At 37.2% G+C, this 27,853-nt stretch overlaps 1 protein-coding gene across 4 annotated transcripts in view; it reads left to right on the plus strand.

Moving 5' to 3' along the window:
• OLFM3 (olfactomedin 3) overlaps positions 1 to 27,853 on the plus strand; it is a 224,726-nt gene that overhangs the window by 148,759 nt on the left and 48,114 nt on the right. Inside the window, exon 1 of one of the 4 annotated variants that reach the window (XM_061411034.1) lies at positions 17,405 to 17,737. The exons of 2 other annotated variants lie outside the window; for them this stretch is intronic. In XM_061411034.1, coding sequence (XP_061267018.1) covers positions 17,609 to 17,737 — 129 coding nt within the window. In that variant the 5' untranslated portion in view covers positions 17,405 to 17,608. Of the gene's footprint in view, positions 1 to 17,404; positions 17,738 to 27,853 lie in introns of those variants that run through there. One more of the 4 variants, XM_061411032.1, reaches the window with a different exon arrangement.

The following is a 27,853-nucleotide window of genomic DNA, read 5'->3' on the forward strand; positions in this document are numbered from 1 at the left end:
ACAGAACCAGAATTCACAGCCAGTTCTGGCTAAATCTAGGGAACAAGCTCTTTATCACTGAGTTATTTTGACATGGTGGGATAAATAATTATGAACCTCATTCTTCTTCAAGGAGCAGAATACTGCCTAACATGAAACAACCAGGCAGAGGAATAACACTGTAGTCCACATCCTCTTAATAAACACTGTGTAACTGCCAAGGTGTAACAATCTTCCTGGATTTGAAGAACATTGCTATATACAGTGCTATGGCAGTCTATCATTTTTAGATTAGTGCTCAAGTTATGACAGCAAAAGTGTCCTAGTTGTAGAGGATCACAAAGACTAAAATTACCAGTAACTATAATTTCCAGATTTGAAGAATCAGATGCTTCAATTTTTTTTTTTTTTTTGTCTGCCACCTTGCTGTATGACAAATGCTTTTAAACTCTCTGGACTTCCAGTTGTTCATGATCAAAATAGGTTTAACAATACAAAGCAACCACAAAAGCCTGTTGTAAAGTACTGGTAATACAACGGGTCGTGCGTGTGTGTGAGACAAGTTGCTTCAGTTGTGCCAGACTCTGTGCAACTCTAAGGACTGTCGCCCACCAGGGTCCTCTGTCCGTGGGATTCACCAAGCAAGAATACTGGAGAAAGTTGCCATGCTCCTCCCCAGGGGATCTTCCCGACCCAGGGATCAAACCCCCATCTCTTACATTTCCTGCATTGGCAGGCAGGCACTTACCACTAGAGCCACTTCTAGGGGCTCATAAACACACTGCTGTTCCAAGACTACACAAAAGGCAGACCAGTAAGTCACCACTGTGTAAGCAAAGAGCCAAGTGTTTGAATTTTAGAGAATGGCACTGTCCTCTAACATCATCAGAATGTAATATTTTTACTTGGTTTCTCTCAGGCACAACAAACAGTCAAAACAAATAAATATTTTAAATCACTGACACATATAAAACCTAAAATTAGTGAAACCATATTCCAGTACTGTGCTACACTTATTGTTTATTTAAAAAATTACTTTGAATACTTATTATTTATTTAAAAAAACTATTTCAAATATTTTAGTAAATGATCATTACCTGTTGCAGTTCAATGATTACCTAACTTACAAAGTTTTATGCAGAATGCATATGTAAAATCATTAATATGGAGATGAATGCTTATTTGGATAATTTACTGAGCTTACATTAAGTACCAATAAATGCTCTTCAATTTCCCATATTCTTTTATAGCTATTTTTAAAATGAACACTAACCGGATTTTAAAACAGAGATTGCATTCCTAATATACTATAACATTTAACAAAGTACTTATGATATTATGAAGCCAAGCATTTAAATTAAGGCCCTAATCACTGTAAACTCAGAGGTGGCATTATGTATTTTCAAATTTTATGATCTATAGATTCAACATGAAATTACAGTATTTGAGCAATGATATTGAAAGCATTTAATTTTGGTAAAAGAAATAATATAGATATAGTTAAAGAAGCTTTATTCAATTTAAATCAAGCACAAAAATACATTTTAATCAGAATCAATGATTCTATTGACCGAGACAAAATACTGAGCTTCTACTTCCAAAATAGCGATGACATTTTTAAAGTAGAAATAATTGTAGTTTATTAGTTTATATTTACCAAACATAAATGGTGTTTCCTTAAATATACTTGGCTGGTAAAACAATTTTCTGGGAATTAGAGACAAGTTGTTTCATCTGGCTATGTTTAAATATAGAAATGAATGGTCATTAGTGCTCTACATACTGATAGATTTTTTTCAGTTTGTTAAACATAATGGCTGTTTTCATTTTTTGGTGCTTTTATAAATGCAAGCAGCTTTGTTACATATAATGATAAATCACTGGATTACCTTTCTCTGAGAAAGATTCTGACCAAATATATAAACATTCAACCAACAAAAAATGTTGTGTGAATTCTTAGGGACCTTAATAAAAACCTTTCTTTTTCTTTTCTTAAAGGAACATCTGGTGAAGTTAAATGTTTAAGAGTTTCATGTTTTGACCTAGTAGTCCTTGAGCTCACCAACTCTGAGTCCATGTGAACATTACCAGTCCTAGGCTGAGGGCACCACAGCCAGTGTCTCCCAGGATTTGTCCAGGCTGTGACTTTATGGGGGTATTAGATATGCGAGGATAAAGACTAATGATTTTAGAATAGGACATTCTTATATGGCACAAAATATTCCTGAATGACCTGCCACTGACCTGGAAAAATTAATATGCCTTTACCATCTACACTAATATCCTTCCCCATGTATAAAATTGTCAATATACTTGAACAATCTACCAGAATATAAAATAACATTAAAAAAACATTATAAAAGAAGAACGAAAGGCATAGAGGTCTGCAGCATAAATTGAATTCCACTCTGGTCTTGTGCTAATAAATAGATTGCTTTTGTAGATATAAAGATTGAAAAGGCACAGCCTTATTGGAAAGTAATAGTGTCTTTGAAAGTAAGCCCTCAGGATCAAAAATGTCATTATGTGCTCCCATGACAGAGTCTGTCTAAATCAACTTCCTCTTAAGGACTGGCCAAGGCTGTTCCAACCAGAGACACTACTGAAAAATCTGCCTGGTTGAGAAGGATCCACTGTGCTTAGAAACATAATAGAAAAGACAGAATAAACAAGAAACCACACAGAAATAAAGTTTGTGTGGTACAGACACCTGAGGAAAGCAAAAGTGAATTCCATGTGTGGAGGGGAAAGAGATACTTATCAACTCTGGGGTCTGAGGCAAGAAATTAAAGCCAAGGAATAAAGATAAAGCAAAATCATATTGGATAATGCCAAATGGAATGGGATAGTGGCTATATCACCATGGGGCAAAAATGTAGGAATCCTGAGCATCTGTTTTTATGGGTCAGCCTCTTCATGTGGTGGTACTGAGGTGGCTGACAATTCCTGACAGAGAAAAGTGTCATCTATTCAGCCATTAGATGTTCACATTTAGTGAGGCATATTGGCACTGATGTTGAGGGTGACCCCAAACACTTGAGTTAGAAGAAGCACAGGTACTGAGCTGGCTGAGGGTTAGAGGATCCCAGCCCCACAAAACCCCTCAAACCACACTATCCCTCAACCAATCCTGGCTAGGAAAGTCCTAAGCACTCTGCAAATAAAATGCAAAATAAACACCTGATGAAAAATATCACATTTCCAAAATCATGCATTAAAAACAAGAAGGGTTACAAGATAATTGGTTATGTCAAACCACTCACATCTATATGATCTGATTAGAGAACTAACAAAAAAATGACTGTGCTAGCATACTAAAATGGTTAAACATATATAGTTTCTAATAAGTAAGGAAATATTTCAGTGAATATAGGATTTTAACTTTCAAGAAAATTTGAAGACAACTTGATGGAAAGGGAGGTAAGGACCTATTGAGTCAACTGAGCTATAAAGAGCAAAAGGCACAATCTGGGAGTACTCAGCTAAAGGACAAAGTGCATGTCCCCCTCAAGGGAGGAAAAATGACATTGGACAATGTATAAAGAAGCACATAACTTCAGCTTGCTGTGTTCAGCTGTGCTACTGTACTTTGCTTCTGTTACTTTTGGTGCAAGATGTTAATAATTTGGAAAAAATACATATGAACCAATCTAAATACACATTATATTGACATCTTCCCTGAATTAACCAACTATATGTCAGCTAATCCAATACATTTGAGTTTGCTAAATGGGTAAGGAAAAGAGGAAGAGTATTGAATTTTAGAGTTCAAAGCCATAAAACAGAAAAAGCACTGGTAGCCTCTAAGTTGTTTTCTCCACTGAGTTGCAGCCCACTTCTCAATCAGCAAGATGCCTGGAGATCCAGAATGTAAGACTCTCAAATTCTCAGCAGATCAGCTATTTGGGAAATCTGAGCATAGCGACTGCTTAAGGAATTTTAAAAATACAATGTTTCTTAAATCATCCTGTGGACTGATGAGAAAATTTTAATTTCATTCACCACTGAGATATAGATTATCATACGTGCAAATTTTCCATGTTCTCTCAAACTGGATTTGACTTTAATAAACATCAGTTGTTAGAGTGGAAAACATTTTAAGTCAGTTATAATAAAAATTCATTAAGGGAAGGATAATATATTTAAATTACAGTAAATTTCATTAATCCTGCAAAAGAAAAACATGTATGAATAAGCCTTTTTATTCTTCTCTGATCTAGGATGATCAGACAAACCTGGCATATTTCAGAGAGTTTCATTCTGTTCTGAGCATAGTAATATTAACCAACGAGAGTGTGTCCAAATAAGAATAACAGGAAGGTAAAAGCCTTACAAGCATATCATTAGAGGAAGAGCCAAAAAGTCTGGGCATATTCGACTTGAAAAAAGGCAAGGTTAGGGAGTTTGTTATTTTAAAGGGCCATATCATAACAGAAAGAAGTAGACCTCTCAGTTGGTATAACACAAGGCAGAACCAAAATGGTCAATGGAATATGAATGGCAACAAGGTCTTACTCATAGTAGGACATATCTAATATCAAAGTAGCTAGTTGTGTAAGATTGATTTTACCAACACTGAAAGTATCTTGGATGAAAAATGCTAGTATCAGGGATGTTGCAAAGTACATTTCAGTATTGAGTGAAATCTGGACTAGATGACCTTTAAGCCATACTCTTTGACATTTTAAATCTTTACTCTTAACCATTTGGGGATAATGTACGGACTGTGATGATGCTTCCCTGGGCTTATTTGCTTATATGGATGTTTCTGAAATTTTGGCTGGGCATCAACACCAGGAATTTTTGAAAAGTACAAATATATGTCCCATTCCAAGCCCCTTGAGGAGTATTTCTGATCAAGCCTGGGCAGGAAATCTGTATTTTCAAGGGCAATGAGTGACGATACTGCATCCAGACGTCTGTTCAGGGCACTGGGCTCATAAGGTCACAGTGGACTCCATCCCTTTGTTGACTGATTAGGCTTTCAAAGTTGTGTTCTAGTGATGAAAGACTGGGCACTTTAAAATCAACAACCAATTTTATTACGGAAAGGTTATGTGTGAAAGGAGAGCTAAACAATCGTACTACTACTACTAACTGTAATAATTGCTTAGAGGACAGGAGCTGTGCCTAGCACTTCAAACGCATTGTCTAATTTTATTAGTAGGGTTCCCCAGGTGGATTAGTGATAAAGAACCTGCCTGCCAGTACAAGAGACTTAAGAGACCCCGGTCCAATCCCTGGGTTGGAAAGATCCCCTGGAGAAGGGCATGACAACACACTCCAATACAGGCTCATGAGTCAACCTCTAAAAACAGCTTTTGTTACTTCCCTGGGGGAGGTAGTGTCAGGATACTTGGATTGCTGAAACCACAGACTACGAGAAACTTAGCTGTTTGAAATCAGATCGGTAAAAACGGAACAGTCCACTCTTGCCTAGAGGATCTGAGCGACTCTGACACTGAGAAGCAGCCTCAATTTCCAACCCAGGTACAAAACTTAGATAAGGTTTTTTGGGACACCATGTTTAGCATTCATCCTAACTTTGTAGTTTCCAAGGAAACAGAATCCAGAGTCCACTTCTCAACTCAGTCTTCATGTTCAGTGCTTTACATCAGAGCCTTGCTCTTTTTTTAGCATTATCAAAATTCTGCTCTATTTAAATGCTATGTAAACTCTATCCTTCCCTCAAGTCCTATTTTAAACCCTGTTCCTTCCTTTACGTGGTGAGATGCTCCATGGTTATCCCGGTGTGCCACCTCTCGTGATATGACAAGTTAATAGGCCTAACTCTGTTGGACTATATACATGGCTTGAATGTTCTTTATCAGATGGGTTCTATCAGTAGTTATTAAAATCCTTAATTTTAAGATCAGTAGAATGAGTTTCAGAAAGTACTCAGGATCACATAGTAAGTGACAGAACTGGGATTCCAACCCAGGTCTATACAATTTCAAAACCCATGCTTTTAATACTATGTACACAGAGTCAGAGGATGTTGGAGCTGAAAAGGTGACTCAGGTATGCCAGACTGCTAAATTTAAATGAAGAACTAGGATTAGAATCCAGGTATCCCCACCTGCCAATCCTCATCACGTGGGTAGTTTCATTTTTGTTCAGCTGCCAATTAGCAACTTTTCAGGTTTTTCCTTTAGCTTGAACCTTCTGTGGGCCCAGTATGTTCCTGGGGTTTGGGGGATACCTGGAGCCTTCAGTGAGACTCTAACACTGGTAACTTAAGGCAGTACCCAGAACTCCACATATCCCCTGATTATTTCCTCCCTGGTTGGACGAGAATATAACCAAATCAAATGTACACATTTCAGCTTTCATAACTGCTGAAACACAATGCATCAACTTTCTAGATATAGTTAATAGACTGTACTGTGCTTAGTTGCTCAGTCATGTCTGACTCTGCAACTCCAGGGACATAGCCCACTAGGCTCCACTGTTCATGGGGATTCTCCAGGCAAGAATACTGGAGTGGGTTACCATGTCTTCCTCCAAGGAATCTTCCCAACTCAGGGATTAAACCCAGGTCTCCCACATTGCAGGCAAATTTTTAACAACTGAGCTGTGAGGGAAGCCCCACTATTTCCCTAAAATGAGTGAATTATGTGAAAACATCATCCTCTTTTATTCCACTCATCCCAGTATCAGAGTACATGGGTAACTGCCTATGCTAAGTGTCTAGTCAACCCTGAGTTCATGTCACCCAAGTCCTGCCATTGTGAAGCTGTATAAGACAGCAACAACCATCAAAATGCAAATATTTAATAATTATGGACACTTTTAAAATGAAACCCCTCAAATCCTACTAAAATATCCCTTACTCCTTAATGATAGCATCCATCAAGAGCAACTGATTTTTAGGTTGGCAAGTATCCAATGCTACTCAATGCAAATATAAGAGAAGTTAGTCAAAATCATCCAAAATACATAATTTCATGCAGTGGTGGAAGTGTTATGAGAGAACTGCCCTGATAAAATACATAGGAATTATTAAACAGTAACTGGCAAATTTATATCTTTTAACAATTGAAGAGAGAAATTACGGAATGAGCTCTTTAAGAGACAATGATTTGCATGTCAAAGGAACAAGAGAGGTTCTGAAAAAGTTAGGGAATTTCTTGAAGAGTTTTGCAAAAACAAATCTCTTTATGATTGTGCTGTGAAACCAAATGATAAGATTTAAAAAAATAATAATCTCATACACACATATTATTCATCTATTCTTATCTATGCTAATATATCCCCACAATTTTAAGATACTTTATTTTGTGTTCCCCTTTCTTTTTCAAGATAAAATTCTAACTAGAACTTTAAGAAATTTTAGGACCCATTTAAAATGCATTAAATGTAAATGTCTGCTTTCTGCTAACAACTCTCTGGACGGTGGGAACATTTTTTTTCAGTACGAAATTTTTGTTTGGGAATCCTCACTCCCCTCTCTTGCAGAGCTTGACCTTTTTTTCCTTCCTTGGTTGTACCTCCTTTGTTGGACACAGAATGTGTCCACAAACATCAGCTCTTCACTTAGTTCTCTTGTCTCTGGTTGGCTTCCGTGGCCCCATCTACCAAAGTGGTCTGTAGATCAGCCACTTCTGGTTGCCTGGTAGCTTGTTAAAAATGTAGAACCTCAGGCCCTGCTCTCAGCATCTGAAATAGAATGTATTTACATTTTAACAATATCCCCACCCCCCAGTGATTCATATGTACCTTAATATTTATCCCTGTTCTAGGTGATTCCTCAGCACTTTTTCTTCAATACTCTATTTCATGGAGAAGCAAATAGCAACCCACTCCAGAATTCTTGTCTAGAGAATTCCATGGACAGAGGAGCCTGGCAGGCAACAGTCCATAGAGTCACACAGACTTAGACATGACTGAAGTGACTTAACACGCACACACATACAGAGGCTGATCAATAAATCCCTGTTGAATGCATAAGTAATTCACCATGCAATAAACACTGCTCCTCAAATAATTCTAAATGGAGGTGTTATAGAAAATACTAACTTATACATGTATTTTGATAGATGTTATATATTATTGAAAGGTAAACTATATAAGAAAGGACATATTTTATCATGGGCATGTTTCTGAATCACTCTTAGAAGAAAAAGCTATTAATGATGTGCACATGAATGACATACATTTTGAACAGAAGTTATGAACAATCTCCAGCTTTAAATTCAATAACTTCTTGAAAACTTTAAGGACCACAGTAGGAGGTCAACTATAGCATTAGCATGCATGAATGTTCAGAAAAAGGAACTTTTATTTTGTTTTTTCTTAAATAGCGTTGAATGAGTAGAGAGGTAAAACATAAAACTTCCAAATTGGAAATGTAAAATACTAGAATTACCTGGGCTTAAATTGTAGCCATACAGCCTAGGGAACACGTCAGAATCACAGGAGAGTGGAAGATGAAAAGAAGGGAGAGAAAAAAGGGAGAAGGGAAAGCAGGGAGGGGGGAGGGGGAAAAAGAATACATTGCAAAGATGATCTGCTTTCAATAATGGCAATATCTCAACACTCTTCACGCTATACTGTGTCTTCATATCTTTTCGCAGACACTTGACAAGAAGCCTCTACACTAGAATTAAATTTTCAGCCATATGCTTTATGACTCAGATTATGTATAAATATTAGAATTCAAACTACTCCTGATTGACATGTAATTTTAAATACAATTTTCTTGATAATTCAATGTCCTTTAAGAGCTTTGATATTTCTATCACATCACCTCCTTCTCAGAGAAAATGCTGTTTTCACAATAATGTTCACTTTTTCTAGTCTCTTTTTTCACTCAGTAGCCCTATATTGTTATGGTTTAAGTAAATATAATGGGTTTAAAATTGGAAGAGAAGTAAAAATGTAAAGTACTAGCACAAATGGTGAATATTAACAAAGGAAGGGCTGAAGAATATAATTCTCTACTTTTTGAAGCATAAAACAAAATTCCTGTGACTTAAATTTTATTTTGGGGTCCATAGTAAATGACACTGTTCATTTCCTGGAGTGAAAAATTCAGAGAATTAGAGCTAAACTTTTAAAACCAGTTCAAGCACTGTATTTTTCCTGGCCATTTCACTATGAGGTACCGTCTCCTTTTCTTTTACTCCTCCAGTACGTCTATAAGATCCGAACCATTTAGCTCATGTGTGCATGTTTGTTTATACTCTGTTACATTCCCAGATTGGTAAATTACCCAAAAGATGACGCTGTACCCAATCAATCTTGCATTTTTCCGTATAGTACTCTTTCTGGACCAAGGAATATATTGAATATCTAATAAATGTTTAGTAGATTAGTGTCTTTAAAAGTCAATGACAAGATAATGACATACTTCTGCTTGTTTTTCTAACAACAATTTATTATCAGAAATTCATTATCAATAATTTATTACCAGAAAATAATACATAATTAATCTGGGAAATACAGAGAGAATAAAAAAAAATTAATAAGCAGAAAAAAGTATTTGATTTCAATAACAAGAGACAACCTCTATCAACACTGTTTTCCTTTTCTTATCCATTGTCAAGTTCATACATATGTCACTGGACTCCTTTTAGATGAGTATTCACAAAGGCAACTATTTCTAAGTTAAGTTACTTATGCCCTCCTAAAACTGTTTCTACAAGGCCAGTAGTTCTTAAATGTGTTGACACAGAAAAGGACAAGGGAATGAGGTAATGAGTTTGTGCAGCATCATTTATGTGAGTTATTTTAATGACCTGGCCTTAACTGTTTTACTGACCGCCTTTCATAGAACTACATAACTCTTATGACACTTTCAGTGACAAAGCTTGCCTGATGTTTCAAGTTCAGATCTTTAGACATTTATGTTTAACTATGTTTGTCTGCTGGATCTTTCTTGAAAAATTACGGAACAACCTTGACTACACATACTGAGGAGGGGACAATGCTGACAAATAAGTAGCTAATGCTGCTACATATACACTAACTCTCCAGAGCTCCTGCTATTTCTGTGAATTTGCTAAAAAGCAGTCTACAAATGTAATCTTCTCTTATACTCTGAGGTTCAGAGTTATTTACTACTACCAGAATTTTAGTTCCAGCTAAACATTTCAAATGTCAAGAGGGAGATATGCTTTAAGAAACAACTTACAACCTTATAGAAAATTGCACGTCTCAAGATTCAATTTTATTCTTTCATGTTACCACTGGAATAGTCTTCTTTCTGATCACCAGGCAATTTTCCAACCTCTTTTGGGATTTCTCTTCCTAAACAATTTCTTCCAGAAAAGATTTTGGCAATAATCTGACACTTCAGTTTGCCCTCATAAGCTGGGTTGAGTTAGAAAAATCTGAAAATAGATTCCAAAGAAAATGAAGCAGGGACTAAACACTTACCTGAGAGTCAGTGTCTCCCTGATGACAGCCTTGCTCTGTCACATTCAAAGATGAACTCAATAAGTGAAGACATGTTACTTTTAATTTTTATGTTCAGCTTTAAGTATTCATTTACTGAGATCCTGCAATGACTTCACTGCAATGCTTCCCCCAAATAATCCCAATTATTTAAAAAAGATAAAGTTTGAAATAAGTAGTTGCTTTAATACTGTTATTGTATGTGTGTGTGCATAACACTTAAGAGCATACTTAGAACATGACAGCTGGGGTTCAAATACTACACTTACCCTTAATTAGCTGTGTGACCTCAGCTAGCTTACTTAGTGAAGTCAGTGAAGTTACTCAGTCGTGTCTGACTCTTTGCAACCCCATGGACTGTAGCCTACCAGGCTCCTCTGTCCATGGGATTTTCCAGGCAAGAGTACTTGAGTGGGTTGCCATTTCCTTCTCCAGGGGATCTTCCAACACAGGGATCGAACCCAGGTCTCCCGCATTGTAAACAGACAGTTTTACCGTCTGAGCCACCAGGGAAGTCCTAGCTTACTTAACCTTACAGTATCTCAGTTCCTCATCTACAAACTGGTTATAGTAACAATACCAACCTCATAGAGGTCATGTGAGAACTAAATGAATTCATACAAATGAAGTTCTAAGAACAGTGCCAGGCAGACAGGCTTAAATAAGAAGCTCCTCAAAGCTGGCCTATGGGATGTATATGTTTTAAATCCTTTCTAGGATATTGTGAGCAGTCATTCCCTTTGAATCAATCATATTAGAATTAAGAATATTTTCCACTTTTAAAACTCTTAAATCTAAACCTTTCTATCAGTAATTTATACAAAGTTTGGTGATCTTCACTTCCTCATTGCTAACAATTTCTGTCTCTATTCTTTCTTCTATAACTGTGGGGAAAAGATAAACATCTTTTGCACTAGAATAATGATGACAAATACTGATTGTGAACCCCTTGTTTTCCAGGTCTTGTGATAAGGGTTATATATGCAGATGATTATTTCATCCCCACAAATTCCTAAGGAATCAGATTCTCTTGTTATCCCCAAGTTATACCGAGGGTCTGGACAGTTACACAGCTAGCCATCTAGTCTAGTAGCGTCAAAGCAGAAAGTAAGGAAGGGCCTGTGTGACTGCAAAGATCAAACCTGAGCTCTTAAATATGGCACTGTATCATGGAATGGACTATACAGGAAATTCAGTTTAATTTCTTAATTTCCCAGTAGAACAACCTGGAGCAAGGCAATGAGGAAGATGATGCAGAATTTAAGTCTTTTGCCTTATAGTCTGAGGGGCTCTCTTTGTACCAGTTTGTATCCTCCTTCCCTCTAGCTCAATCCTAGATTTATATTTTCTCACTTCTTCAATTTTGAGTAGAAAGTCAGAGGAAAAAACCATGTTTGCCCTGAATATATTCCTCCCCCACACATCCATTTTTTTCTCCTTTGAAGTAGCAACAACAGCTGCCAACAGAGGATCCCCCGGGCTTATACAGCATCAGTCAGCTTCACAGATGAAGGCAAAGATAAGAAGACAGAAATCCCTCCTTTAGAGAACTTTGCTAATGTTTTTCACTCAATTCATTCTTTCTCAGTGAACAGTTTTAAGACAACACTGAAACCTCAAGGCAAGAATGGCAAAGCACTGAATTCCAGGAGCCACAAGTAGTCCCTAATTGATTGCCAAGGGACAAATGAAAGGAAGTCAAGTGAATGGACACTCAGATCTCCATCTTCTCCAATTCATTTTATTTAAACCCATCCTTTCCATAGCCTACAGTCTCTTCCATCTCACCCTGTGTTATCAGAGACAAACTTCATTAGCCAAAGGCAAAAGGGAAAGAAGACTGCTTTCATATTTATTTAGGGTTCCAGTGACTTGAGGCATATCAGGAGAAGTCAGAATACGAGTTAGAGACAGGACTTGTTGGCTTACACCAGAAGTGCTTACATTCTAAATCTCAATTTTGGAAGGAACAAACATTCTTAACTTTTAAGTATAAACTATCTTTATACTCAGGTATACGTTCATTATGCAGACACAAACACACACATGCAAAATGCAATAATATTACTCTGGCTTATTTTGCAAAAAATAGAGGGGTGCTTTATTTCAATTTTTGCATTTAAAAGGGTCTCCTTTTAACATGAGGGAAATTCAAGGACAAAACAGTAGTATATTAATTTGTGCACACATTTACTAGGCATGTACTGCCATGTACTAGGCACTCTCCTAGGCATAGAAAATACCCCAGTGAACAAAATAGGCAACATTCCTGCTTTCCTGAAGCTTTATTTCTAGGGGAGAAACCAAGTAAAAAACAAGATGAATAATTATATAGGATCTTAACCTGTGGTAAATTCTATGGGAAAAAAAAAAAGTACAAATCAGCAAAGGATAACATGAAATGATTAGATGAAAAGTGTAGCAATCTGAGACCACATAGTCAGCAAAGATTTTATAAGAAAGTGATCTTTGAATTAAAACAGAAAGGAAGTGAGAAGACATTTGAGAAACTGGAATTCCGCCAGAGAAGAGCAATTCCAAAAGCCCTGAGGTAGAAAATTATCTTGCATCCCTGAAGAACGAGAGTGACTCCATTGAAGAGAATGAAGGGAAGGGTTATAAGAAATGAGATTAGAGAAGTAAGAGAAAGCAGATTATGCAGACCCTTACGATCATGCTAAACATTTTTGCTTTAGCCAGGGTGAAATAGGAATCTAGTAAATAACTTAAAGTAGAAGAATAATATAATCTGACTTGTAACTTAACAGAATCACTTTGATTCAGATCAGATCAGTCGCTCGGTCGTGTCCGACTCTTCGCGACCCCATGAATCGCAGCACGCCAGGCCTCCCTGTCCATCACCAACTCCCGGAGTTCACTGAGACTCACGTCCATCGAGTCAGTGATGCCATCCAGCCATCTCATCCTCTGTCATCCCCTTCTCCTCCTGTCCCCAATCCCTCCCAGCATCAGAGTCTTTTCCAATGAGTCAACTCTTCGCATGAGGTGGCCAAAGTACTGGAGTTTCAGCTTTAGCATCATTCCTGGGGATTACAAAAGGACTGAAATGGTACAAGGTCAATAACTGGTGGCTCTTGTAACAGATGAAAAGATGATGATGACTTGGAGCAGCCTGGTAGCAGTGAGTATGACGTGAAACAGCGAATGTTGGGTATATTTTGAAAGTAGAGATGAAAAGATATGCTGTTGAAACTGATAAGATGTGAAAAATAAAATAAAAAGTTAAGGTTGAAATCTAACTGTTCAACTATGGAGCTGAAATAAAGAAGAATTTAGGAATGATTGCATGTATATAATTGTTTGGTTTATTTCTTTTGTTTTGTTCACTAGAGAGCAGAAAGGCATATCAGAAGCTCATTTTTTTTTAACGTGTTCAATTTAAGATGTCTATTAACCATCCAAGTGGAGATGTCAAGTAGATAATTGGATATACAGGTCTGAATTGATAGGAGAGGTTTGTGAGGAAGAAATGAATTTGGGAGTCATTAGCATATAGATGAAGAAGCATCAACAAAAGTGACTGAGAAAGAGCTGTCAGAAAGTAGAAGGAAAACTAGGTGAATGTGGTATCCTTCAAGTGGTGGGATGCGGTGGGAGCGTGGGAGGGAGGCTCAACAGAGGGGATATATGTATACTTACAGCTGATTTGTTGTATAGCAGAAACTAACAACATTATAAGGCATTTATAATCTAATAATAAAAAAATGAAAAAAAATATTTCAAGGAGGAGAAAGTAACTGTCTGACGAATGCTGTTCATAGGTCAAGAAAGTTGAGAACTAAGAACTGACTGCTGGATCCGGCAATGTGGTATTATCCATAGCCTTGATAAAAGTAGTATCGAGTGGAGCAGAGAAGTATGAACACAAACTTGCCATTAATGAAAGTTTTTGTTCACTAGGGAAAGATAAATTTAAAATAGTGAATACAGACAACTCTCAAGAAGATATGCTGCAAAGGGATAGTGAGTAATAGGGGAAATAAATGAAGAGAAAACAGGATCAGGAACGTATGGCTTACTTTGCTATTTTTAAAGAAAAGCATATAGGAAATTATGTATATGTAATTAAATATAGAGATTGAATTAAAGTCTAAATAAAATTTTTAGTAGTTTTAACACTATATTATAAAATTAACCATTTTTGTTATCTAAGTAGGACACATTATTATATTATGAGGTCATTAAGTTTGCATGGTCTAATGAAATGTAACTCTTTTCTGAAGAGTTGTGATATGTGAGTACCTCACCATCCAGGGATTCTCTACCACAGGCAACTAACATCCAGCATATAACAATAAAATCTACTGTCTCTCTAAAGTCATACTTCTACTTGTATTACTACCTTGATGAGCAACATTCACCACCCAAATTCCCAAACCTGGAAATTCCCCCAAGCAACTTCCTCTCCTAGACTTCTCACATCTATTTAATCACTAAGTGCTATTAATTTCACCCCAATTCTTTATGGAATCCATCCTTTTAAATTCCACTGACAGTATTCTAGGAAATCACTTTCTGACCAAATTACGAGAATATGCTCCTAAAGTGATGCTCTTACCTCTGATATGCTTTGTTGTTTCTACAACCCCATCTGCCTATCCCAAATCATAAAAATGCCAATGTGATAAACTCAGACACAAAACAAATGACTTCAGAGCCCTGCTTAAGACTCCTGAATTACATCCAAGATAATGTCCAAACATCTTTGGTTGACCCTGAAGCCCTGGGAGTTGGTAACTGCTAGTATTTCCAGGCTCATTTCTTGCTACTTCCTCCATCAACATTCACACCATGCTTGTATTAATAGAGCTTCTGTAACCACTGGGTTTCTAGTCCTGAACACAGGTTGTTACATCTATATAGAAAAATCAGCTCCCCCCATCTGCAAATGAGAACTCAACCTATAAAATGGAAATTATAATCAATTTACTAGATTATGAGAGAAATGCAAACTGTTTAACTTTAACAAATCATAGCTATGTTTTATTTTCCATAACTAACAATTATCATAATTTAAGCTTTTTTTCTTTCAGTGTGTACCTTTTAAATCTGTTTTTCTGAAAACACATTATGGCTTTTATGTTGTTTATAAACATTATCAAACCATAAAGTTTCACTGTTGTTTTCTTTTAGTTCTTCAGTGCAGGTATTTGCATTTCTGGGAAATTATAAGAAGGCTTCCAATTATATTGTATTTTTCTTCATTTCTCTTTAATTTGCAAATAAGAGTACCGATTTCCCCTGACATTCATGCTATTAGTCTTCTAAGGATGCTATTATTTTGTTGACTGATAGTTCATTAATAAGTATAATTATCATCCGACATGTTGCATCTTAAATTATCCAGTAATTGCACGTATATTAGTTTTCAATTTTGTAAATTAAGCTCTTGAAAAGACACTCTTCTCTTTTTTTTACCAGGTAATTTTTTAAAGAATTAGATTTGTGAATCTACTTTATGTTTTGTTACTGCCATATTGTAATAATAATGTCAAATTTCATAGTCCTTTCCATGAATACTCTGTTATTTAATATTATGTTTAATATATAAACTATTGTGCTTTTATGTTAAATTTACCATATGATACAATTTTTGAAAAAGACAAAACTAAGAAGTATTTGGTTTTATGGGCACTGTGGTTAAACAATAAGGGCCAGCTGAAATCATCTGGATATATTCTGAAGGAAAAAAAGTAGCCTGGATTTCAAGGTAATATATGCAAGAAAGATTTGAGGAGTCTCAGTACTCACCCCAGTTTAAAGCTGTTTTTAAGGATAAAGGCACACACCTCTATAAATACATATATATACATATATATTTAAATTTTATTAAAGATATTTTCTTTATTTCTTCTGCCAAACTGTTGAAGAAAATATATATTTCTTTCTAGATATAAATAATTACAGAATTCTCCTAAGGAATCAAAACATATTTTTTTTCTTTTTTATAATATTTCTTTTCATTTAATTTTCGTTCAGCCATATTTCTCTTCATGTCTTCTCTCTGCATTTTTATTTTAAATCACATATATTATATAAGACAGGGGCCTCTGATTTATACCATCTGGGACCTGAGATTTGGATGTGGGCAATTTTGTAGTATTTATAAAAAGAATATATTAAAATTACCCATAAGCCCAAATTCAATACACACACTTACCAACATAACTCTAATAAACAGATCATTGGATTTTAAAGCTAGACGAGGCCTTCGAGAGCAGAGAATCCAACCTCTACTCATTGAAGGAAAACAAAGTGAAGCTAAGGAGTTTTAATTCACTGATCAGTCACTCAACTAACTAAAAGAGAACAAGGAATTAGACCCTAAGATTCCCTGAAGCCAAGTCCTGTGCTTTTTTTAATGTTCTCTCATGATATAGACTTCCAATATTAGTCTGTCACTCTGCACAAGGTGAAAATAGATTTAACTGAGTTTGCTGTGTGCCTGTGAAGCTGCTAAGCATTCATTCATGAAAGCAAAACTGGGAACCTATGAAATTTCATTATCAGAAGCCTTTTTCCAAGGCTGCCTTTTCTGTCTGCTCACATGTTATATGCCTAGGGCAGTGTCCTCCACAGGCAGTAGCTATCAATCCCTGACAATTTTTTTAAGAAGCAACAGTGCTAATTTTAGGCTACTACATTAAAGAAAATAACAATTTCTTACACAGTATCTAATGATCTTGGATATTCTTTGCAGATTTTATTTTCATGTTTTGTCTAAAACCACTTTTTCCATGCTCAGAGAAATCTGTAGACAGTAAGTTTGGAGTTTGAAACGTGTGCTGTGAGAGACCTCAATTAAGAGGGTTTTTTTGTTGTTTTTATGAAGAATAAGGAACAGCAGATTATCCTGACAGAAATCCCAGAGGCAGTGAACTCTTCATGGTAACTGACTACAGTGGAGCAGGAAAAGCTCAAGTTTCCTCCTCCGTTTATCCTTATGCTCTAAAAATTACCAACGAAGCCCCATCAAGAATATTTTGTGTGATGATCCAGCAAAGTATGCAGTAAAGGAGGAAAAGGAAGAACAGGGCACTTCCCGAGAGGGTGGGGGAAAGAGGTTCTGTGAGCTTTCCCGCGTGATTAGAGCTAAGGAAGTTGATCTCTTTTCATGCCGTGGATGTGGCTGCTGCAGTCACGCCTCCCGCTGCCAGCCCAGCACCAGGATCTTAATCAGTCACTATGAAAACTCATTAGCTCCACAGCAATGAGCCTTCCACTGCTGAAGCTTGGCGCTGTGCTTAGTACCATGGCAATGATCTCAAACTGGATGTCCCAAACTCTCCCATCCTTGGTAGGACTGAACACCACGAGGCTATCAACGCCAGATACCTTAGTAAGTCACTCTGGTGGGTTTGGCTGTCTTGGGAAGTAAGTGCATTAAAACAGTGGGCTTTTTTTTTTTTTTTTTAATAAACTGCAAAGGCTGAGATTTTGCTTCTCTATTCACAGGTCTACTTCAACGATACAGTATTTATGTGGTAACTATAGTCATGGCTATTCTTTTATGAACACTTTAAAGTTACATCAAAGAATAAATGAACTGCCTGAGAAATTAGCTGTGACAGGAAATACTAGATTCATTAAATTCTTAATGCAAAGCTTTATTTTATATTATTCTGAGGTTTTAAAGGATTCTTTCTTTTTAAAGTGTGTTTTGTTTCTTATGATTTCACTTCTTTTAACATATGTAAAATCCTCATAATTTGTCCTACAGAGTATGCTACAGAGTATATTCTAGCTAATCTAGTTTTACTATAGCAGGCTCTTCTTCAGAATTCAATTCCTGTGTTTGAAATGTATTCAGTCAGAGAAACCAATCTGTACTAAATATGAATGAATAATAATAAAAAAAAAGCTCAACAATTTAAAGCCTGACCAAAAAAAAAAACCTTTTCTTTTTTTTTTGAGCTAACGATCATGAACAACAGAAAACTTACTTAATACAATTATCTCCCTGTGTTGTTTGATAAAGACTTCTCCTGTCACAAGTTTAACTCCTGTACTCCTGTAGTTTTTGCTCATTAATGTTTTTTTAACCCTTCCCACATGATAACAAATGTCTTTTCTCATAGTTTATGAAACATGGTTTAGTTAGCAATACCCGAAAATGTTTCAAATAAAAACTATTGTTTTGTCAAATAGAAGGTTACAAATTAAAATAGAAGGAATATCCTAGAAAAACAATTTCTATGTTAGCAAATAAAAATTACAGAAATCATTAGTATTGGGAGTCCTTTACTTTTTTTTAATCTGTTTTTATCATTGGACTGCTCCAACAGATCAGAAAAAGTCAGATACTTCAAAAGAAAAAAAAGCAATTCGCCTTTAAGACCTGTTTGCAGTTACTACTAATAATTACTCTATCAATCAATGTATAATTAACTGAGTAGAGTCAGATCAAATTAATTACATAATTTGCCAGCAACACCCAGTGCTCAGGGCACCAGCAGAGCACACGTGAGGCACAGTGTGACCTGCTTTCACATCTTAACCTCCCTCAGTCACTGCTGCTGCCTCAGTGTTTCCATGATTGAGAATGCCCTCCTTCCCTATATGATGTGTGTGGCAGGAAGGATGTAAAAGGGATTATTCATAGTTATAAAGAAAGCATATAACACAAGCTTATTGATGTGGCAGCAATAAGCAATGACAAAACAAAAAATGTAAACTATTTAATATTTACCAAACCAAGTATCTTCAATGTTCAAGTACCTGGTGATTTTTAACTACTTAGTTTTTGAATTAACTCTTTCAGGAAATGAACCATTGAAGCAATTCATGAACAAATTATATTTCAAACATGGTACCTTGGTTCTGATATATATATTTTTTTTTGCATCTATAGATATTGGTTTGGTTATCTTCTATTTATTGTTGATGGAGGAAAATCAACTTTCCAAAGATTCGTTTAGGGTTTCTTACTCATTTATGAGTTTAAAGTAAATTCATTCCTTTACTTTCTGATTAGCAATCTTGGTTGAAAAATATAAAATATTGGTATGGCCTACAAATGTTCTAACACAACCGAATCTTGCTTTGAGTGACAAAAAACAAACTAGAATTCAGAGAAGTTTACACTATGGTATTCACTGCTGCTGCTGCTGCTGCTGCTGCTGCTGCTGCTGCTAAGTCGATTCAGTCGTGTCCGACTACGTGCGACCCCAGAGACGGCAGTCCACCAGGCTCCCCCGTCCCTGGAATTCTCTAGGCAAGAACACTGGAGTGGGTTGCCATTTCCTCCTCCAATGCATAAAAGTGAAAAGTGAAAGTGAAGTCGCTCAGTCGTGTCCGACTCCTTAGCAACCCAATGGACTGCAGACTACCAGACTCCTCTGTCCATGGGATTTTCCAGGCAAGAGTACTGGAGTGGGGTGCCATTGCCTTCTCCATGCTATTCACTAGAATGGAGAAATCAGGTTACAAAAGTGTATGCGAGTGAGTGTGTATGTGTTTCTATGTGCATGTTTTACGGAAGTGCAAACTTTACAGAAGTACTTTCTCCATCTTAACTATACAAGATAATTGCTCATATCTTAGGATTCCTATGGTGAAAAATGAATGAATATATATTTCCTAGATTAAGATCATTAAATGTTAACACTGGAAAAGATCTTAAAAACTATCCAGGCCAGTTATTTTTGCATTACTTTTGGCAGTGGTGCCTCTTTTTTTTTTTTTTTAATTAAAACTTATGTAATACATGCAGAATAAATATTTGTTGAATGAATCTTGAAGTGGAAATCTAATATATAAAACAGGTTATGTGTCAAAAAATAAATGATGGAGGAGTGAGGCCTTACTGGGCCTCTACCATCTGTTCCCTCCCCACATAATCAACCCCCTTCCCTGATCAAAATACCTCCAAGGGAACCTTAAAACTCTCAGGAGCTTAGCTGGAAATATGACTGATCTAATCCAACCTCCTTATTCTGCAAGTGGGAAGACTGACTTGCAGTCTAAATGTGTATGCAACTAAAAAGAGTTCCCCTCTCTGGTTAATGGCAGAGCCAAGGGTGGAAGCAAGCCACCTGACTGCAGTCCTGGCCAGGGAAGTCATCTCACACACCTTTGCTCTCCCTACTTCTCCCGGACCCTGGTGCCACATGAGAGTCTCTCTACCTGGTAGACAATTCCCTTTGTAGCAAGCAGAGCTATGATGTCCAGCCCTTCTCAAACTCTATCTATATTCACTTTAGGTGGTACAAATGATATAAGCCTGAAACATCCCCCAAAATGAATGAATGAATAAATAAATAAATAATGTTCAGTCACTCAGTCGTGTCTGATTCTGTGCGACCCCATGATCCCAGCACACCTGGCTTCCCTGTCCTTCTCTATTACCTGGAGTTTGTTCAAACTCTTATCCATTGAGTTGGTGATACCAGCTCAAATAAATAAATAGTGCAGGTCTTAACATTTGTTTTATGAGAGTCTGTGGGATGCACAGATGGCAAAAAAAGCAGATTTACACAAATATGGATATGGTCTTTCAGAGGTAGTGTACATTTGATTGCTCAAAAGCTTAAACAGGTTTTTAAATTTCCAAGATATTTTTGTTAGTAAGTAAGTTAAACACAGCTCCTTATTAGGGGAAAAAGCTCTCTGTTTCTCTTAGAATCTTGAAACGTGCCTTTATCCTTCTCTTTGGCCCTGTTTTCTTTTCCTTCTAATTGTTCCAGCCTTCGGAGGAGCTGTTGTCTGCAAAGGCAAAGCCTTGGCTCTGAAAAAGCTCAGGCTCCCTCTGGCACATCTCTATGATGCAGAGTAACTTCCCCCTGAGGCTGAGCTTCTGAGAAATCCCCCATGCTGTGGATTCCACACCAGGAAGAACCTGGTAAAAAGCAATTAGATAAGCACAGGACATTCGGCTCACACCAGCTGTTCTCAGTCAGCCCCACCGCTGTGGTGGGAAGAGGCCTCGAGGGGACCTTGGGCATAAGTGATTTGTTTTGCTACATTTTCAAATAGCTTCTCCTCACAAATAACTACTTCAGTGAGGCAGTCACTTTTAAGTTCTGGAAAAGGAGTAGACTACCTAACACAAACTCTCAAAGCTTTCCAACTTTCTTAACTCACCAATTTTATTTTCCGTTCTGGATGAAAATATCTGACTTCTCTGTTTTGTACCACTATTTTACTCCCCCAAATCCTTAGGCAATGTCCATTTTGTGAAAGACCAACTAAACACATTAAGGAGATGGATGAGAGAACAGAATGGTAAATCTTGAAAGACACAGAGAATGTGATAATTGCCTTTGTAGAGTAGAATTGTGAAGTGGGTAAGAGAGTAGATTTATTCCTGTTTAATGGCACCCCACTCCAGTACTCTTGCCTGGAAAATCCCATGGGCGGAGGCACCTGGAAGGCTGCAGTCCATGGGGTCGCTAAGAGTCAGACCCGACTGAGCGACTTCACTTTCACTTTTCACTTTCATGCATTGGAGAAGGAAATGGCAACCCACTCCAGTGTTCTTGCCTGGAGAATCCCAGGGACGAGGAAGCCTGGTGGGCTGCCCTCTACGGGGTCGCACAGAGTCGGACACGACTGAAGCGACTTAGCAGCAGCAGCAGCAAGTACTTAAAGAAGTAGGGCCAAAGGGGAAAATTACAAAGAGATCCAGTCCTTCAGGTTTCCACCAATGAAATGGACTGCCTATGAAAAACTGAAATTCCTATCATGCAGAGTTTAAGTGGAAACACAACCAGAATACACGGAAGTGCCACTGAGTGGAAAGACAGTCCCAGGTACGACTTCTAAGTCTTTCCCAACTCTGTCATTGTAATTTCCAGAATACGAGCAGAAATGATCAACCAACCTAACTTTGATGATGCCTTCAGTCTTTTAACTGTTTGTTCTGTATTTATAGTTGTTTTTCATAGAGCTCTGAGGTTCTCTTCAGTGAAGAATATACATTTCTTATTTCAGTTCCAACTAGTCTCATAAGAAATGGGAAGAGAACTGCAATGCAGTGACATCTTTATTAACACATCCTCCATAACACAGCTTCTTTTAGCGGGGTCTGTCAGCATCTCTGTAATTTCTGTCCTCACATTTCTTTGCTCCCCACAACTAAAGCCATTAGCATGCTAAACCACATTTCATTATCCGAAACCAAATGTATCCTCAGACAGAAAATTTATAAGGAGTTTTCATCAGGTATCTCCTCTAATGCATCAGGTATCTCCTACTGTAAATCAAACAGGTTTTAGTAAACAGATTTTTTCCTACTTTATTTTCCCCTGCCTGTACACCACTTTTAGTAGCTAAAGCCCTTATTCTTTTTGCCTCAGTCTGTACTTTTAAGAAATGCCCAGGCACTCAGCATAAAACCTGAGACCTAGCAATGTGCAACTAGTTGATTCTGTCCTCTTCAAAGGATCAGGATTCTGTCCCTTCACCTGCCTCTGCACTTGTGTTCTGCCAAGACTACTGCTAACCACTCCTCTAGAGTTCCAATTTCTGCCTGTTTCCACAATTTGGATAATGCCGTCCACCTGCCTGGGTACACATCCTCTACAGTTTTTTCAGCTATTGGTGAATGGACAAAGGCACTTATCTGCAGGGCATAAACATAAATAGCTCTGGGTTGAAAACTGGAGAAAAACTGGTATAAGTCCCATAGATGCCACTTACTAAACAGGTGACTTGGAAAAAAATTGCTTAAGTTCTTTGAATTTCAGATACCTCATAAATAAGATGATGCCTATTCCTAAGGATAGGTGGTTCAAAAGAAGTGAAACAAATACAAGAGAAGGGATCTTATAAAAAGAAAAATATGCTGAAATATACAATAATTTTACTTTTACCCCAGTCTTCAGGATCTTTCTTTTCTGTTACAAAGCCCTTGAAGTTCTGAGAGCTTCTCATGCAGTAATAGCTCTATATTTATAAAGCATAGGTTTGTAACTAAATTATAAACAAAAAACCCCAACTTGAAATCCGATTGTTAAAATTATCATTTTAATTCTCCTCTTTAGAGCATTCTTAAATATTTCATGAGTTTGTAATATTAAAAACTGCTAAATAGTTCATTTAGTTCTTCTAATTAACACAAAAGGTTCAGAGAACTGCATCAGTAATCACTGTGCATAGCAATGCTTTGGGTAGTAATAAACCCCTGCACCCTCCAGGTCCAAGCAGTCAGCTCCTTGGGAGTTCAGAAAATGCTATGAGGATCATCTTCACTATACAAAAAAGGGAATTTCAGACAACTGGTGGTGCAGTGTGGTGGTTAAACTTTCAAACTCTGATGCCAGACTGCAAGTATGCAAATCCAAGCTTTGCTGATTACCACCATCATGACCTTGAGCAAATTTCTTACTGTCTCAAATTTGCAGTTTCCTCACCTGTAAAATGGGCAGAATGATACCATCTGGTCCATAGAGTTACTGTGATATGCAAAGGCAGTAACGCATGTGAACTGCCAACTGAAGACTAGGAGCTCCATAAATGTTTCTATTACTATTACATGAGGTTCATGTTGACACTTGAGGAATCATTTTTCTTTTTAAGTTAAAATGGGAGCAGATCTTTTCTCACTGGTATCTAAAACCCATCTAAATATAACTCTCTACCTGAGGTCTTAGTTGGTTTTATTTTTACCCTCTTTTCAATGCCAGTATGGGTGCCACAAATGAGGACACTAGAGCTACTCACAAAGCTTCCTTCATTCATCACTAAACCTGACACAGAAATCTCTATCAAACCCACACAACTGTCAAGCCCTCATCTTTTATACTAGCTTATTTCTCTTTTGAGTTACCTTTTCTTGCCAAAGAGGTAAGCTGCCAAAGTTGAGATCATTCAAACTAACTCTGTATAGATAAGGCCAGGGTTCTTCTCAATAATACTTAGAAGAAGACAATTGAACGTACAAACAAGACCAGAGTCTATTCTTATTAAGCTGACACTTCAGGAAGAATGATAAATGAACATCAAATTCTACTCACCTTTTCTGCTTCCCTCATTCCAGAGAGCAACTGACACCTTGCCCAGATGTGATAAGCTTCTCACTGGTTAGCCAAACACCTGGCAAGCAAACATCAATATTAATGCTGCCAGGTTTAATAATCAGTATTTGCACTGCTGTTAAAGATATGTCAGTATTATAATTGTGCGGCCCCTTTTCCTTTATACAAAAGCTAAACACATTCTAGTGAGAAGCCTTAGTTTTCTGACACATTTGAGATTTGTGTCCAATGTCAAGAGCAGCTTAGTTGAAACTATAGGACCTATGTCAAGATATATTTGTTCCACACAGTCACTCAGCTTAAACCTTTAATTATATCATTAAAAGTACTCTGCTAAGCTGTGAAAGGTTGTTGTTGAATCACGCAAAGACATCGGAATTTTTGGCCCCCGGAGGAGATTGAATTCAATCCAGGGCCAGAGACTTGATCGCTCAGAGCTTTTGTGTAATGAAGTTTTATTAAAGTATAAAGGAGATAGAGAAAGCTTCTGACATAGGCATCAGAAGGGGGCAGAAGAGTACCCTCCTGCTAGTCTCCAGCTGGATGTCATATAGTCCCTAGAAGTCTGTTAATGAAAGAAAGGAATGTCTTAAAACTCAGAATGGCACCAGGCCCCTCACCCATAAGATATATTTTGGGATAATCTTGGCACCAAATGATTTATCCTGGGCCATAAAATGATTAACTTGAATCTTGAAGGGTAGACCACCATACAAATTGTCTCATTTACATAGATTAGGGGAACAATATCTGAGTATAACATACTGGTTTGTCAAGTAGGTTCTGAGCCAAGAGGCTGAACCGACTTGAAGGCAGAGTTTGGGGTAAATGCATAGTACATTAGCATAGCTTAAGACAAACATTTCCATAAGAAAAAGGCATTGGTTAACTTCAGGTGAAACCAGGTGTCATTATGGCAACACAGTATTTTAAGAGAAACCTTTTAAATTTGTATAGAGAAGGAAAAAATATCGCTAGTTTGTTTCCTCCTGCTGCTTAAGAGAGACAAAAATGTCTGACACTTACAGGCTATTTTCTCCATTTTGAGATCCCTGGCCTTCCTGCCTGTTACCCTCTCAGCTGTACCTATCCCCATTCTGTAGATAATCTCTTTGCATTTTTCTTCTTATTTAAAAAAAAAAGACTATCTTTAAGATCCTATCTATTCTAGTCATATATAATTCTAAGTACATTTTTTCTATCCTAATCAGTAGTCAGGCATAAATGCTAGAAAGAAGGAGCAAGGGGAATGGAAAAAAAAAAAAGAAGTGGTAATGAATCCAACAGCCCAGAAATAAATGGCAGCACAGGATACTTCTATGAATTATCTGAAAAAGGAGATTAAAAGGTAGGTTTGGTATCAGTTGCTTTTCATTACAGACCAAGGACAAGGACTATGACATCTGAATTTCATAAGTTTAAAATTTATAGCCTCTGCATGATTGGTGTTGGAATGACTTTAAGCACCCTGTAGTGATTATCTCTAAAGCTCTTGAAAAAAAAAAAATCTGTGTGTTGGTTGATGGTATGTGATAAGCCATGGCCTGGGAGAGAATAGGAGAGTATATCTGTTCTGCAAATTCCAAGACAGTAGATTCTACAGCAGCTCTGTGTAGAGAGTTCAGCCAGGCTGAGTTTGCTTAAGAATCTGCTTCCTACCAAGTAAAGTGCCTCAGTATACATTTAGGCAAACACACCACTGCAGTTACACCAAGCATTATGCAAAATAGTTCTCTGCTGGTCACCATTCACCTCCTTGTTTCTAACCCCACCTCAGTCCTCTCATCCTCCTTTGTTCTAGTCCCTTCAGCCTGAGTCTTTAAATACCTTCTTTTATAGACAAAATGCATCTCTCTCTTCTCCTGATCATTTAAGAAATACCTCCTTTTATTTTGATTCCCTGGGAAACATAGAGGAGAAGGCAAAGAAAAGCCGAAGAATTTCAAATCCCAGTTGCAGAAGTTAGTCAGAGCTTAGCTAGAAAGAGGCCCACCAATTTATCTAGTATTTTCACAGGAGAAAGAAACTCAGACGCAAACCGGATAGTCTGTCTATGTAACATCTGTTATGTAGTTTTTTCAGTATCCATATGATTGACCTTTAAGAATAATTATCTAGATGTTCAGCATCATATTAATATGGCCATAACATTGGAATTAACAGCAAGACAATATAGCTATACAGTCTAATAAGGGAGCCACTGTGGCTACTGGAATGTGGCTAGTCCAAATTGAGGTATGCCATGAGAGTAAAATGCACAATCAGTTTCAAACAGTGTACAAAAAAGGAGGAAAAACAATGTAAAATATCTCATGAATATTTTTTATATTGATTATACATGTATATATATGTATATATATAATATTTGTATATATCAGGTTAAATAAAATATATTATTAAATTAATTTCACTTATATCCTTTTATTTTTTTAAACCTGCCCACTAGAAAATTTAAAATTATCCATGTGGCTCTCAATCTATTAAACAGTACCACTCTTGCTTCATACAAAACTCTACTGCATATAAGCTGCACATTCTTAAGCAGGTTAACTAACTTTCTCTTCTGTGAAATGGGAATAACTATTATTCCTGATTCTTGGCATCCTTGATTGTATCCTTCCATTAGCAAGTCAATGCATGTGAGCTGTCCCTTGGAATAGGGTCTAATCTTGAGCAGGCAGTATTCCTCAGCCTCAACAAACCCCAGAGAAAACTCAGTTGAGGGTCAAGCCTCTGATACCCTCAGCAGTTGGAGGAATGAAAAAGAGTCTCTCTGAAAACTGCCTCAAGGCAACCACAATTTCTGATTGTCAATGCAGAATCTACGCTCAAAGCACAGCTCTTCTGAAAAATAACTAGGCAAAAATGAGTTACTTATTTTTGTACTTGATAGAATGTAATTAATATAGCAGACAGGAAATAGCCAATATATCCCATAGTTGGATATAGACTAATATTTAAACAAGACATAAGAAAGATAGATAATACTACTAGACAATGCATATTAAATGTCCAGTGAATAGTACAGAAAATCCTTCAGAAGAGGCTGAAACCATGTCTCAGTCTCAGATGCTCAGATCAGATCAGATCAGTCGCTCAGTCCTGTCCGACTCTTTGCGACCCCATGAATCACAGCACACCAGGCCTCCCTGTCCATCACCAACTCCCAGAGTTCACTCAGACTCACGTCCATCGAGTCAGTGAGGCCATCCAGCCATCTCATCCTCTGTTGTCCCCTTCTCCTCCTGCCCTCAATCCCTCCCAGCATCAGAGTCTTTTCCAATGAGTCAACTCTTTGCATGAGGTGGCCAAAGTACTGGAGTTTCAGCTTTAGCATCATTCCTTCCAAAGAAATCCCAGGGCTGATCTCCGTCAGAATGGACTGGTGGATCTCCTCGCAGTCCAAGGGACTCTCAAGAGTCTTCTCCAACACCACAGATCAAAAGCATCAATTCTTCGGCGCTCAGCCTTCTTCACAG

The sequence above is a fragment of the Bos javanicus genome, chromosome 3, assembly GCF_032452875.1.
Source record: "Bos javanicus breed banteng chromosome 3, ARS-OSU_banteng_1.0, whole genome shotgun sequence".
Classification (NCBI taxonomy): Eukaryota; Metazoa; Chordata; class Mammalia; order Artiodactyla; family Bovidae; genus Bos; species Bos javanicus.